This window comes from Ovis aries, chromosome 12 (genome assembly GCF_016772045.2).
Source record: "Ovis aries strain OAR_USU_Benz2616 breed Rambouillet chromosome 12, ARS-UI_Ramb_v3.0, whole genome shotgun sequence".
Lineage (NCBI taxonomy): Eukaryota > Metazoa > Chordata > Mammalia > Artiodactyla > Bovidae > Ovis > Ovis aries.
Window position 1 is genome coordinate 19,330,241 of NC_056065.1, and position 16,033 is coordinate 19,346,273.

Here is a 16,033-nt window from a genome sequence, read left to right on the forward strand (position 1 = left end):
CCTCTCAGCAGGTAAGTGGCTAAGACTTGAACCTGGTTTTACATGAATTCAAAACCCATTTGAAAAGGAGTATCTTTAAAAAAAATTACCCCCTACTTTTTAAATATAAAATTTCTTTTTAAAAGGGTGGATGTCATATTTCCAGCATAAGAATAAATGGTTGAAAGTGGTTATATTAACCATATATCCAGAGAATGCAATGGCACCCCACTCCAGTACTTTTGCCTGGAAAATCCCATGGACAGAGGAGCCTGGTAGACTGCAGTCCATGGGGTTGCTAAAGTCGGACATGACTGAGCGACTTCACTTTCACTTTTCACTTTCATGCATTAGAGAAGGAAATGGCACCCCACTCCAGTGTTCTTGCCTAGAGAATCCCAGGAACGGGGAAGCCTGGTGGGCTGCCGTCTATGGGGTCGCACAGAGTCAGACACGACTGAAGTGACTTAGTAGTAGTAGTAACCATATACCTAGTAAACATAATATATATGTAATATAATACATATTTTTATATAGAAATAAAAACTTCTGGGGGTTAGTGTTTTATAAATTAAATAATGAAATATATATTGAGTTTTGGGGATATAAACATATTTTCCTTCTCTTATCTCCTTAACAAGAGTCCAGGGAAAACTCTTAATGATACCAAAAAAAACACAAAAAACAAAAAAACCCACACATACACAAAAATTTTCACTCATTTATGCATCGAGGCCAAAGGTAGAATTAGAAAATAATCAGAAAAATGATATCACACACAAAAATGAACATGCTTAGAAAATGACAATGCTGCCATTGTAATGCTGTGTGATAAAAGAACTGTCAAAAGCCTCTAAAAAGTTTTTTATTCAGCAGAAAAGAAAAAAGATAAAACCAACTAAAACCTTCCAAAACTTCTGACTTTTACCTAAGTGCTGACCTAATTCAATAGTTTCCCAATGATAACTTGACCAGCCAATAAATAAAATATGCCTTTCTGGTGGAAAATGTGCCTTTCTGTTTGACTTTCACTGAAATCTATGATTAATTGCCTCTCACAACCAGAATAACCACATTCAGCTTTGACAAGAACAAGTCCCATTACTTTTCTTAAGATGTGCTCCAGATATTTGTCCTTTTGGCTCTAAATTTAAGCATGTTGCTCAACTTTTAAAATGTATTACATATTGGGTAGCCAATCTTAAATTATTATAACAAGAAATAAAAATTCTAAAGTGGCAATATTCCCTGTGACTAAGGCTTTGATTATATACGTCCCTTAGTCAAATCAATGAGAGCGTGCTGAACCAAGAAGCCACACTTACATAGTGCCTTGCCTGTATGGGTTGTGAGACTGCAGAAAGACTTGTTCTTAAGGGAAGTTGCGTAATCATTTCTTATTCTCCAGGAGAGCTTCAAGGGAGGGAAAGGCAGAGACTACTATCTGTCAAGCAGAGTTTGGCTCCAACGCTGACTGAAGACATGAGAATGGATGTTATGGTCCTTTCCACATCAGAATGAGCATCTGTGATGTTGCAACAGATTCGGGACACTTTCAACATCTTCCCAGTTGCATTGCTATCACTCGTTGGCCTCAGAAAGGAGGGCCTGTTCCAATCTCCCTTACAATTACCACTCTAATTATTACATTACACTTTCACAATTTAATCCCTTTATTTGCCTCACTGCTTTTTTGGGGCTAAGTAAGCACCACGGCGTGACGCCCGCTGATGTAGCTAGCAGGATAGCAGGGTAGCTGCAGTGCCTCCCAGCTGCCAGCTACAAGCACAGCCAGGTGGGCAAGTCCAGAGTCTAATCTGGACAGTGACATGTCTGTCTCCTGCTCAAAATCCTTGGAAGTTGCTCTTTCCAATATGGACTATAACTGAGCACTAACACATCAATGCCAAGAACCACCCTGTGCTTCGCCCTGGGAAGCTTTTGGTAGCATTTCAGCATCTAAGGAAGCAGCAGCAGCAGAATTCCAATTGCTCTATTCCAAGGATCTCTGGTAAGTAACTACTGCATGGCTATTAACAGCTCAGCAATAGAATTTCTTTCTTTGTTTTTAAACAACTGTCAGGAAATGTTTGCACAAAGTGGTCCTATCTTTAGGACAACATACTGGAAATACATACTGAAGACCAAGTTGTTTAATCCTGCCCCCTAACCAAAAATCTCTGATATTCCCTCAAGGTTAGAGACATTTATAGGAGGAATTTACCTCAATCCACAAACCTCTGGGAACCAAGCTTTCATAAAACATGGCTAAGCTGAAACTCAAACCAATACACTGCCAGGCCCACAGTAGATTCTGAGTCAATCTTTGTTGACCCTGAGTCAACAGTTAGACCCCGAGTTGTGTAAACGGAGTTAACAAAATCAGATTACTAACAGTTTAGATTTGAGATGCTCTGCAGCGTCTGTATTCTAATATTGTGGGGCAATGGCTGCTAAGAACCCCCAGATTTGAAGTGTTTTCCTTCTCAAGTGTTGCAATCTAGTAAGTAGGCTGAGATGGCACGAGTAGTGAAGAATCCACCTGCCAATACAGGAGAAATGAAAGAGGAGTGGGTCAGGAAGATCTCCTGCAGGAGGAAATGGCACCCAACTCCAGTATTCTTGCCAGGAGAACCCCCTGGACGGAGGAGCCAGTCAGGCTTCAGTCCTTAGCGTTGCAAAGAGTCAGACATGACTGAGCGTCTCAGCACAGCACAAAGGTAGGCTGAAGGGCCTCCCTGGTGGCTCAGTGGTAAAGAACTTGCCTGCCAATGTAGGAGATGCAAGTTCTCTCCCTGGGTCAGGGAAATCCCCCGGGGAAGGAAATAGCAACCCACACCAGTCTTCTTGCCTGGGAAATCCCACGGACAGAAGAGCCTGGCGAGCTATAGTCCATGGGGTCGCAAAAGAGTCAGACAATACTTACCAACTAAGCAACAACAGCAAGAAGGCTGAAGAACTATGTTCAAATGCCCCAAAGTGAGAGGAAGTTTTGCATACAGACCATCATTGTTTTTACTTACTCACTTTACAAGTGATTTTGCATTTCATTTTATCCAGAAGCATTCCTTGAGGTAGGTCTTAATGCCTTCAGTTCACAGATGAGAATAAAGGAAATAAAGATCCAATGGATGAAGGATTTTCGTAAGAAAATGCTAATAAAATATGGCAATGATGATCCATTAAATATGAAGATACAGCTAGGCAAATATTTAGGTAATTCATACGTACTCACACTAACTTGGCTTGTGTTCTTCAGTTAAATCTATGAAAGGTTATGAAAAGATGAGGCTGAAAGATCCGTTCTATTATATAAGCCACAATTTCTTGAACAACTGTGCACTTTAACTCTTTAACTGTGTGTTCATCAGCCATACTCAAGGAAACAATCACGTAATAGACAACACGAAAGCAAGTGGGAGATGGAACCACCTGTTCGACTAAGGACACTCCCTATAGTCTTCATTGCACCTGGGTGAGACTTGCCCTTACACATGCTCTTAAAAGAAAGGGTAGAAGACAACTCTGTGCCCATAAATGATTTCAGAATCACCTTTTGTGGGAACATTTAGAAGGATTAGAGTTTAACAAACATCATCTCTTTTGTGCTTTAAAAACCAGGAAGCATGTCACACAGTTATTAAACTGATTCCAGTTATGTCCGACAAGGGACCAGTAGATGACAAAGGAGACTTGCCAGCGTTAAATCAGCAGCAACATGGTAACAGAGCTGTGGTTTCCAAACTCTGAGCATCAGAATCACCTGGAGGGCTTGGCAAAGCACATATTGCTGGGTCCACCCCCCAGGGATGCTGATGGAGGTCATCTGGGATGTTCTAACAAATTCCCCAATGATGCTGATACTCCTGAATCAGCTCACACTTTGAGAAGCACTGTTAAAGAACAGCACAGTACAGTGCAGTGGTTCTTAACATCAGTTTTACCTGAAGCATTAACTAGGAAGCTTTCAAAATCCCCACTTGCCCTGGCTGCACCCAAAGCCAATTAATTCCGAATTTGGGGGTACGAGCCCAGATAGCAGTATTTTTTCACATCTCCAGGTGACTCCAGTGAGGCCGCAAAGTTGAGAACCACTGATACATGGGAAGACACACTTGTGTCCATAACTAATTAAGAAGATAACATTTGCGGTTTGGTTTTATTTGGGACACACCACAAGGCCTATGGGCTCTTGGTTTCCCCACCAGGGATTAACCTGGGCCCTCAGCAGTGAAAGCGCAAAGGCCTTAACCATTGGACCACCAGGGAATCCCCAAAGATACATCTTGTAAATCACTGAGCAGAATAGAATCACTGGTGCGCTAGAGGCACTCAATAAAACAAAGATTCTTTCCTTCCTCTATTTTCTTGAAATTGTATCACAAAGAATATAGAAAGGTGAAATGTAATTTTCTGTAAGGATATATCTATCTATAGCTTTGAAAAGGAGCTGAGTTTTGTCTTTGTGGATTCCTAATTTAAAGGTCACATACAAATTTCAACCATAGTTTCTACATTTTTTTGTGGGAAATAATACTGCTATTTATAAACCTGGAGATCTATAAAGTTTTGGTATGTCATACACGTTGGAGGCATATTTTATAATTTGGTATAGTTTGGTAGTTTTTTATATAAACTCATTAAAAAAGGTAGGGAAAGTGTGTCTTAAGCACAGGAAAAGAAGGAAGGCCATAGAAAATTAAATTTGTCTCCAGAGGTGATTCTCAAAGTGTAGTCCCTGGATCAACAACAGCAGCAGCATCTGAAAATCTGTTAGAAATATAAATTCTCACACTGCTACCCAAGGCAGAGCTAATGAATCAGAAGCTCTGGGAGTGGGTGATCTGCATTTTCACAAGACCTCCAGGTGAGTGTGATGCATACTCTAGTTTGAAAATCACTGGTTTGAAATATTTACTATTTTAGTTCTAAGAAGAACAGAAGAGGTAAAAACACAATTTATTCAGGGCATAGATAGGGCTTTCCTGGTGGCTCAGCAGTAAAGAATTTGCCTCCAAGGCAGGAGACAGCCTGCAATACCTATGACATGGGTTCGATCCTGGGTCAGAAAGAACCTCTGGAGAAGGAAATGGCAATTCACTCCAGTATTCTTGCCCGGGGAAATCCCATGAACAGATGGGGTTGCCAGCACTGGACACAACTCTGCAACTAAACTACCACCACCACCATCCTGTACACATCAGTTCAGTTGCTATCTAGACCCCCACTGCTCTAATAATAGCTGTGCTCTTTTAAAAGTATCGCCAGGTACAACCCTCACTCACCTTGAATCGTCCTCTTGAAGAATGCCTTGCAGGCTTCACAGGATGCTACCCCATAGTGGTACCCAGACGCAATGTCGCCACACACTAAACACAGTCTCTTGGGCATCGAGTTGAGCATGTATTCACACTTGGTCTGGGGATCTTCAACAATGGTGCTCGAGCAGTCATCATACAGTTTCCGGACAGGCCCGCTACCTCCTAGGATAGGAGCAGAAGGGTAGAGAGGCGGCGAGTCAAGTCCGTTCTGATGGCCATTCATGGTTGAACTGTAGCTCCCGCTGGCGTCCGAAGAGCCACCTGGGCTGTGGTGGTTGACGCTGTCCGTCAGGGAGGCCGGGCTGGAGGGTTCCGTCTTGATGAAGGACGAACAGCTGGAATCAATGTGTCGATCTTTGTTTGACATTCTGCAGAGAAGCCTGAGGTGGCGGGAGATACAAACAGAGGAGAAAAAGAAGGAGAGAGTGTCAAACACAGAGACCAAAAGAGGTAGAGACAAAGAGGAGGTGAAAAAACAAGAGGAAATGGAAGGGAAGATTGAAGGAAGAAAAAAAAAAAAGACAAGAATTCATATGTTAAAGACTTGGCTCCTCCAGAGTGCAGCCTAAAAGCTGGGGACTACACATCATTCGCTGGTCAATATCTCTTGTTCTACAACAAGGTAATCAGCATAAGGGCGTGACAGGGTTACATCAAAGTGCCCAGACAGACCATAAACAAAAGCTCCAAGGGATCCATTTCCTCTCATTTTAATACCTTTCTCTTGGAGAAGCACTGTCAATATCTAAATCAACTCTCTAGATTCTAAATTTATCCACGGAAGAAGAGTAATTTGTAAGGTCTGTATCATTTCTAAAATTACATTTATCCTCACTCTACTTTTCCATTTTCTGATGTTGCAATCATTGTCTTACGAGCAGAACCCAACTTTTATTGTCAAGACCAAACAGATGATTCCTCAGCTCTGTAATTACTGTTTGTCAGCATGCTTCCATAAGCATAACTGTGTCTTTTATTGATCTAAGACACATAGGGAATATATCCTCACTCACTTTGCCTCTTTACTTAAACTGCTCTATTTCCTAGACATTTAGCGATATAGGAAGATTTCAAGGATAAAATTCTCGCCAATATTTAAGGATTATTTCCTCGAGCCCACAAAACAGGGAAATGATTACCGGCATCGATTAATAAATATGTACACGTGTTTACGAGTGTATGTGTTTGTGTGTGTGATCTACCACCGTCAACAACAAGAATCACTAAAAGCCATTTGAGCCTTCAGTCTACCTGTGAATCTATAATCTGATACTCTATACTTAGGAAAGTAAGGAAGGATGTATCAGATTGTGTCCTGAAAAAGTAAGACTTGTGGTGGTCTCTTTTCTTCCCCTTCCTTTGCTCCTTTAACATCATACCTCCTAAAAGGAAATATGATGAAGCAGCTAATCTGATGAACTCTCTCTTATTTAGAAGAAACAGTCCATCCCTCTTACTTTGTCGGACCCATAAGTGATTAAATTTCTAAAGAGGTAATTAGATGAAAAGACGTAATTGGTCCTATTTTCTTTCCGGTTAGCCACAGTGCAAAACCCCTTTTAGCAAAGTCTCTAAGAACCTTCTGAGAGCCCACTAGAGGAAGAAAGAGGTGACAGCTGAGAAAGAGACTAAGATAATTGCTTCCCAGTGGAAAGCTGATTTATGGGAATCCCACAGGGTAATGGTCATTCACTGGAATTTGGGGGAGTATGTCACAGGATAACCGAAAGGATGCAATTACCTCTTTCCCTATAAATCTAATGATATTTTATCACTGTACAAATTTCATGCTCTCCTCTGGGCACCCCGCTCCCCAAATTCCTCCAATGTTCTGTTACTTTCAAACGAAGAAAAATACGGTTCTTTCCTATCAGGGAACATTCACTGAACAGTTCCAAGAAGGGGGTCTCAAGTGCCTCTACAAACCAGAATGTGCCTCCTCACCTACTAGATTTCCCATTGGAAGTTCTGCACTCCTTTCTCAAGGAAAGCAAGCTCAGGATGTGAAGAAAACAAACAGGAGGGAGAAATCCACAAAAATACCTTCTTGCTTTCGCCCACCCACTCATGTTGTCCTTTCCTGGAGAAGGAACGAAAGGAAAAATATCCCCCTTGCCAGCCTGAACCAGGCTTCTGCTCCCTCCCACCTCGGCTGCCTCGTCCCGTCACTGTTAATGAGCGCTGTAATTAATAGATCGCTCTCCTTGTCTCCAGGCTTGCACCCTGGGCTAAGCACTTTTCCTCAAGTCAACGTTTGAAAGAAAGCGGGTCGGCACTGACTTACAGCAGCCCTGTGAATTCCTTTTAATTTAAAGCACTTACCCCACCACTTCACTTATTACCTTATAATTACTGGACTGCTCGCACATACATTATGATCTTAGACTAGAGTTAGAAGTTATTAGGGTACTAAAACACGGTTGCTCCCCTTTCCTCTCTCCCGCACTGATTTTCTCATAGCGATGACAATTAACTCTTTCGCCATCTGCCTCTGAGGCACCATTTTTTCATCTTTTTTTTTTTTTTCCTTTTTTCCTGAGGACAGTTGCTTTGAACCGCTTAATCATAAAACAGATTACGCTTTCTCCAGGTCCTCTTCTCTCTTTTTTTGATTGTCCAATTTTATACCAATTTCCTTTCCTTTGAGCTTTTTTCTCATGGACTTCTAAAATGAGCAGAACTCTTCACTGAGAACAAGGGCAGGAATCACCCTCCTATTCATGGAAGTGATATTTGCCAAGTCACCAAATGTTTATGGGTCAAATGCATGTTGTTAATAAGGTCTTTGAAAAATTGGGTATCTCCAGCCAGCCGTTTCCTGGAAAATCTCAGTCCCTAACTTTGCAATTATCTGGATGGAATCAAGAAAATTCACAAAGTTCACGCAGTCAGGGAAGCCTTGGGACAGGTGCAATCTCTCTTCCTACACAAGTCTGGCCACCGCAGCTGTAAATGAAAGTGAACAAGCTGGATTTGTGCTGTGGGTTTTACAGGTTTCTTCTCAGACGTGAAGCGCTTCCTTCATGAACACTTTCTGCTCAGTGGAAATAATAATAGAGCTGCCATTTATCAAGTGCTTCCTAGGCAACAGGCACTGACCTGAGCACTTTACAAATATTTTCTCATTTAATCCCCAAGATGGTCTTGTGAGGGAGGTATGCCTCTTTAGGACACAGACCCTCAGACATTATACAATTTCCTGAAAGTCATACAGTTTGGAAGTGGAAAAACCGAGATTTGAACTCAGGGCTGACTCCAAAGTCCAGTGCAGAAATGTCTTCAAGCCAACAGAGAGTCTTGCAATGTGTTTGCTGACTTTTTAAAAAATAGCCAAGCAAGGAGAGGTAGAGATGGCACACAGAGAGGGTCTAAGACATTCACGCTCACCCATGAGTGCAAAGGTGGCTGAAGGAGCCACCACCGCCCTGGCGACAGGGCTGCCCTGTTGAGTCACCCTCCCCAGAATTTGCAGTGACACCAAAACCGAAGCAGAAAGAGCACAGTTGTCTCCTAATTACTACTTAGCTCATTACACCGAACATTTCCTAGACACCATTACATTATACCCTAAAACTACAGTGGGTCTTAATTCTCTCCCTCTCTGTCTCTGAAATTCTACAGCTCTATTATTCAAGCCTGAAATATTCACAACTATCTATAAATTCAATTGTCAGCTGGTGGGTTTTATTCTAGACTTCACTTCAATCTAAAATTAGAGGCACTAAAATTCACATTAACTCTAAGAGGAATGTAGTGAATAAGACTTTATTTCAAAAGAACACCTTTTTGTCAGAAAGAACCATTTTCAAGATGATGGCTTTATCTGGAGCCAAAGAGAATAAGCCCGATTCCACATTGTGCTGTTAACGCAGAAATTTTAGGTCACATTGGATTAATAAAAATCTAAATTTAGTTGAGAATTATGAATAGAAATAACATGTGTTGGAAAATGTGGGAAATATTTATTTTAAAGCCTACGTAGAGTTGCTTTTATTATTTCAAGGGAAGTGATGGGAGGCACAAGGGAAAAAGAGAAGTAACTTTCTCAAAATCTTTTCTGAGTGTACACCCTGAGAATAAACGAGAGAGAAATAACCATGTCAAGAATAACATTTAGTTTCTGTATAAGAAATAAAATTTGAGGCTGTAACAGCCTTCTAGAAGCCAGGGACATTTTAGTGCTTTAGAAAGCATTTTCAACACAGTCTGAGATACAGTCTTCAGTATTCTATGTAAATCCCAGATATGTTCTATCCTATATTCTATATTGTTGTTGCTTACTTGTTAAGTCGTGCCTGACTCTTCTGCGGTCCCATGGGCTGTAGCCCGCCAGGCTCCTCTGTCCATGGGATTTCCCAGGCCAGGGACTGAAATCAAGTCTCTTGCACTGGCAGGCAGATTCTTTAACCCCTGAGCCACCAGGAAAGCCCTTAAATAGTCTATATGTTCTACTATATAATATATATATCTATATATAAAGTCTGATGATCATGCTTCTACATAGGAACTTCTTTTTAACTTTTTATTTTATATCGGAGTATCGCCAATTAATAATGTTGTGATGGTTTCGGATGGACAGCAAAGGGACTCAGCCATACCTACATATATATGTATCCATTCTCTTCCAACTGTCCCTCCTATCTAGGCCTCGACACAACACTGAGCAGAGTTCCTTGTATTATATGGGAGGTCCTTGTTGATTATCCGTTTTAGATGAGTGTACCTGTCTGTCCCAAACTCCCTAACTATCTCTCCCCACCATCCTTCCCCCCTGGCAACTGTAAGTTCTCTAGGTCAGTGCTTCTGTTTTCTGTTTTGTAAATAACATAGGAACTTTGCGCCCAGCCTTGCCTAAGGGGCAGCAAGAGTACAATTTATCTTTGTTGTTAGATACTAGTCATCAAGCAAATAAAGCTTCCTGGTTGCTGGCCTATATAAACATGTAATTTTAGAAAGTTAATTAGTTGTTCCCCGGTGGCTCAGAGGTTAAAGCGTCTGCCTGGAATGAGGGAGACCGGGGTTCGATCCCTGGGTCAGGAAGATCCCCTGGAGAAGGAAATGGCAACCCACTCCAGTACTCTTGCCTGGAGAATCCCATGGAGGGAGGAGCCTGGTAGGCTACTATACTAGTCCATGGGGTCACAAAGAGTGGGACACCACTGAGCGACTTCACTTTCACTTTCATAGGTGTGCATGTAAAAGGAGAAAGTAAGTAAAATAAAAAAATAAGGATCAGTTAAAGTTGCTGTTGTAGAGGAAAACCAGATAATCTGTAATTAATATCCCATATATAATTATCAAGCTTGATTTGAGAGATGGTACTAGATCCAGGTAAATGTGTGATTGTGAGTGAACTGCCGTGACTTTGTGGGCAATGTATAAGCATCCAGCGTGGTCTGGATTTCCCAGAAGGGACTTAAGCCTATGTTCCCTAGGCTTATATATAATTATATATTATTAACCCTTTCACCAAAATAGAAGTTCTTAACAAGTAGCTGCCTTTCACCTTTTGAATTTTATACCAAACTCGAGTTCTTTGCTATTTTATTTTCCTCCTCAAATACGGTGCATCAATGCAACATGCGTGTAAAGGTCTTCTTTGACTTTCCTGATTGTAAAACAAAGGCAAGATTTTTTTTTAAACTTTTATCATACCTATTTCAGTGACAGACACCTTAATAGCTAAATAGGTGCCAACCATTTTATTTTCTTCCCTGTCATCCTTGCTGCTGCTACTGCTGCTAAGTCGCTTCAGTCGTGTCCAACTCTGTGCGACCCCATAGATGGCAGCCCACCAGCCTTCCCCGTCCCTGGGATTCTCCAGGCAAGAACACTGGAGTGGGGTGCCATTTCCTACTCCAATGCATGAAAGTGAAAAGTGAAAGTGAAGTTGCTCAGTCGTGTCCGACTCTTAGTGACCCCATGGACTGCAGCCTACCAGGATCCTCCGTCCATGGGATTTTCCAGGCAAGCGTGCTGGAGTGGGGTGCCAAAATACCCATCATCATTATAGATTCCAAACATTTTATCAATATATCTCCCAAATTTTTATGCATTAACAATGAAGCCAGCAAACCTGCAAGTTTACAAATAAGAAAACAAGAGAAAACAGAACCTGTGACTTTCCTGGTGGTTCCGTGGCTAAAGAATCCACTTTCAATGCATGGGTTTCAATGCAGGGGGCATGGGTTCCACCCTGGTTGGGGACCTAAGAACCTACCTGCTGTGTGGGGTGGCCAAAAAATATCCTTAATTCTCTCACTGAGTCCAGAGAATTTCAGGGCTGAAAAGCAGGGTGCTCAAGTCCTATCACTCATCACTTACCTATTTAAAATGGGAACAAATCACTAAGAACTGGTCAATTTTCTACCAGCTGAAATCACCCGATTGAATATTTCAGTATTTTTCTTTCAAAAAATAAGAAGCTTTTGTTAGCCTATAGGTTTGGGGTTTTGCTTTTATGCTTTCAGAAGAAAACCTCCAAGACTAAGGCTGCAGACCCCAGAGGCCCAGGCTTCAAAGCTGTAACCCCAGCAGCTCCCATGGCAGAGTCTGAGTTACAACTTCAAGCAGCCACTTTACAATGAGCTTTTTTTTTTTTCCCTCCCTGCTTCAATTAATTGCACTCTCGTAAAGTGGCAAAATGTGAATCACTTAGTAACAAAATGGGCACCAGCTGCTATTGTCAGAGAATGATGATGCTGAAGAAAGAGAAAGCAACGGAATGAAGTGTCATGTCAGAAATCAACGGTGCAACGTGTGATTTGAGAAAACATGACTACTTTACAGAGACAGGGTGTCATTATGGCATCACAGTAATACGCTGCTTTGACAACTGCTGGGTCTAACATATCATCATTGCATTAAGGTACACTGGCTTAGTTGGGGAAAGAAGACAGAGGATTTTTTCTTTTAATAAGAAATATCTGCAGGTCTGCCTGGTTAACCCAACAGAAGGAGATCATTAATTGTAAAGAAAGAACTGTACATCATGATTCACACGCTCAGAAAGATTAAAACATGTGCGCATGTAAGCACGCAAAAACACACACACAGAGTTATCATTTTAGGGCTTCTTTAATAAACGCTGAGGTCCATCTAACGCAAGAAACGTCTGCCTAAAAGAACCACAAGGATGTAGTGGCCGGTTCTTGATTGTTTGAACAAGTAACTTGTGCATTTAGTCTGAAAGATTCTGTGCAAGTAATACCAGTATGAAAAGGCCAAGGTAAAAACCTTTACGGGTTCCAGAACAGCAACGTCACGTCACTCTCCAACTGTCCTATTTTGATTTCGCCCCAGTGCTATTTTATTTTTCTCCTATTCAGCTGGTCACTGAAATTAAATTTTACAATGGTTAAATAAATAAAAGACTCTTTGCAATTTACTCTGGTCAAGAACAACAGTAACCAAACAGCTCCTCACAAAGCTGGTGCTTGAGTCACTGACAGATGTAGCTAAGCTGTATGAGAACCAGGGGCTAGCTCCTTCAAATGACAAATCAGAGCATCTATCTAAGCCGAACCCTTTGCCAATCCTATCAAAGGCTTTACCAAGCAAAGAAATTTAGGACAAAAAAAGAGACCTACAACTCATTTCTGGTGAGTTGTTGAAAGGAACACACCCAAAAATGTAACTTTGTGTGTGAGTGTGTGTGTGGGTATTCAATCGCTCAGTCAAGTCCGACTCTTTGAAACCCCTTGGACTGCAGCCCACCAGGCTCCTCTGCCCATGGAATTTCTCAGGCAAGAATAGTGGAGTGGGTTGCCACTGCCTCCTCCAGGCGATCTTCCTGACCCAGGGATTGGACCCACATCTCCTGAATCTCCTACACTGCAGGTGAATTCTTTACTGCTGAGCCATCTGGGAAGCCCTTATATAACTTCATACCTAGGGCTGAACCATGACCAGGAAGGACTTTGTTGAAACTCTATCTGCTTTGAGGACTTCAGAGTTCAGTGATCTTTTCTTACTCAATTTTCCTCTGAAGCTAGGTCTGTCAACTATGCTGGTATAGTCACTGAAATGCCAGGTCCTAGGGCTCCCTCCATCCCAGACAAACCAGGATGGTTGGCCATCCAATTGGACGCAGAGAAACACCTATAAAACCCTGTGCCTCTCCGTCTGCGGATGTACCTAAAACAAAAGAAGGGAAACGGATTATATTCCTTTTCGGTAAAGAGAAATGCAGTAATAACACTAAGGGTGTTCTAACGCGTACCGATCAGAAAGTGCCAGCATCCCTATCTTACTACACCATACCAGCCAGACCCATCTCCATGTACTATTTTGGACACAGGAAATCCCAACTGCTTCCATTTGTCTTGCCAGGTGATTTCTGATGCTTCCTGGTTGATAAACTTTATTAATGGGGAAAGAAACGGTTCTGTGGTATCACAGTATGTTGCTCATTATGGTTGTTGACAGTTTCTGTATTTAAGGATTCGATCTGATGCAGAGGTGCTTAGTAGTGTAATTCATCCTTAGCTTGTTTTCCTGGACCTATTTCAATCTGGGGGTGAGCATCCCTCGTTTATAGCTCTAAATACAGTAAGTGAGCTACTGGCAAATCAATAAAAACTGTTAAATGCATAATAATGCTGGGTAATTGCATACATGATGTTTTGCATTATTAACTGTCTGAGCTTTTCTTTAATATAATGGGCACTCATGTAATATAGAGCAGCTATAAGTCTATAAAATATACGCAGTTTATACGAACCGTGATGCTGCTTAAAACTCTGGCTAATCACCTACATCGGCTTTGAAGGAAGACTTCTCCTCCACTGCCAAGTCCAAATCAATTCTTATGACATTACTTTATAACTAACATGATATTTAACTGATGATGGCCATTAGCTATTATACAGATTGCCTTCAAGGACTGAACAGTAGGGGGAAAATACCACTTAGTTTAAACAAACTTCTGCCATGTAATCAATATTATTGAGGCAAATTAAGTGTCTTAACAAGTGTGTATATTTGCCCTAATGCAGCTTAATTAACTATATCCTCACCACTGCCCAAGTCCTGGTCACCTATAGATGTCAGAAGACAAGAAATGTCTAGTCAGAAACTCAGATGCACAACAGATGCAAAACAAGCATTTTTATCTCCAGTCTCTAAGAGGACTTCTTTCTTTACACACGTTACTCTCCTAGGACCCAAAGTCAGAGGACAGGAGGGCTTTAGAATTGTGTACCCTATGTCTTGATGTAGGAAACGCCCAAGTGCCCAGACTGCTATCCCCAGGCTAGAGTGAAACAGCCCTGGGCAAAAGGTGGGGACCACTACCAAAAAAAAAAGACAAAAACAAAAAACCCTAAGATAAATCAAAATGAAGCTTAGGATATATGCTGAATGTAACATTTATTCGGTCTTAGAGATTTACTACGCCATGAGCAGACCTCCTCTGCAGTAAGCTTTCTACAGAAAGGAAATCGTCTCCTCCTTCTACAAATCTCTGGTCTTTCAAACAGAAATATGGATCAATAACGTTTGCTTGTGTTCAGACAATTCCGTTTTCAAGCAGTCAAGGAGTACACTGAAGAGAAAAAGCGGACACAGCAGTAGGGAGTACTGACAGCTCAATGAAGACCTTCTCACAGCATCTCGCTAGAGGAGAAATAAACAGACAGGGAACTCATAGAAAGTCTATGCACTGATCTTTACAAATTACAATCGAATATAGATGCTTTACACACACACACTGCAGTGACGGAGTTCACAAATCAAATCCAGGTCAATGAGAGAGCTCAGGCTGTCTGAATCTCCCTTTCTTATTCTCTTTGCTACACTGGAACAGGACATAAGAATGCTGTCCGGAGTGGAGGTAAGGATACTGAGATCATAGTACTGATGTCACCCTTTACTCATTTAAGAAAATGTTTTGCAAAAGCGATTACAATGGCCAGTAAGCCAGCCACCTCCACAGAGACGGGCCAGTTTCTTTGGAGTGGGACTCTGCAGCATCCCCGGAAACCAGGTGAATCACAACAGCAAAAGAACCTAGATGCTGAGAAGGAATCCTTGTTGAAATAAACGTTGCTTCGTGTTTACAGGAACATGTCTCGTCTTACAGGGAGCGTCACGGTAGCACCGCAGATAATAAACCACATCTCTTCCTATTGGCCAGTAGTTAAACTATATTTATACTTTTAACTTAATAGCTTAGTCTGCAGTAGTTAACATCTGGATGCAAAAGCAGCTGGTCTGGGGTGATGTATGAGAGCAGAGGTTACCATGATATTCTGTTGGTATCAGGTGCTGTTCAGCTGAAGTAGGAGAGTGGGGGGAGGGATGGGAAAGGGGAAATCAGCTAATTATTAATCCTAAGACTCCTTCCTCTGTATTCTTTTTTTTAATAAAAGCGTGTCATTGAGCTAGCTGCCTGAAGAGAAGGTGAAGCTTTAAGACCCACGCCACTATTTGCAGGCAAGGAAAAATAACATAGATACACACATACATTTAACTCAAGCCATAGAAGTGACGAAGGATTTGTTCTGTAGCAGAATGGATTTTGTAAAAGGGATTATGCAGCAGTGAGACACCATCCAGCGAAGCCAATGGAAGCCATCGAGGGGCCAGGATTTCAGATCGGAAGGACTCAGTGGTGGTTTGTCAGTCAAAGACCCAAAGACAAACATGCAGAGAAAAATTCCTAAAATCTTCTCACTTCTGGAAAACTGATTCAAAAATGTAGGACACCAGAGTTCCCACACTTTGTCTGTTTC

At 41.6% G+C, this 16,033-nt stretch overlaps 1 protein-coding gene across 9 annotated transcripts in view; it reads right to left on the reverse strand.

Annotated features, from left to right (window-relative positions):
- The window catches only part of ESRRG (estrogen related receptor gamma), a 695,925-nt gene that overhangs the window by 191,895 nt on the left and 487,997 nt on the right, over nt 1-16,033 (reverse strand). For all 9 annotated transcript variants that reach the window (XM_060396025.1, XM_060396023.1, XM_060396029.1 and 6 more), the window contains one exon: nt 5,265-5,680. In XM_060396025.1, the coding sequence (XP_060252008.1) occupies nt 5,265-5,667 (403 nt within the window). In that variant the 5' untranslated portion in view covers nt 5,668-5,680. The remainder of the gene's footprint in view (nt 1-5,264; nt 5,681-16,033) is intronic.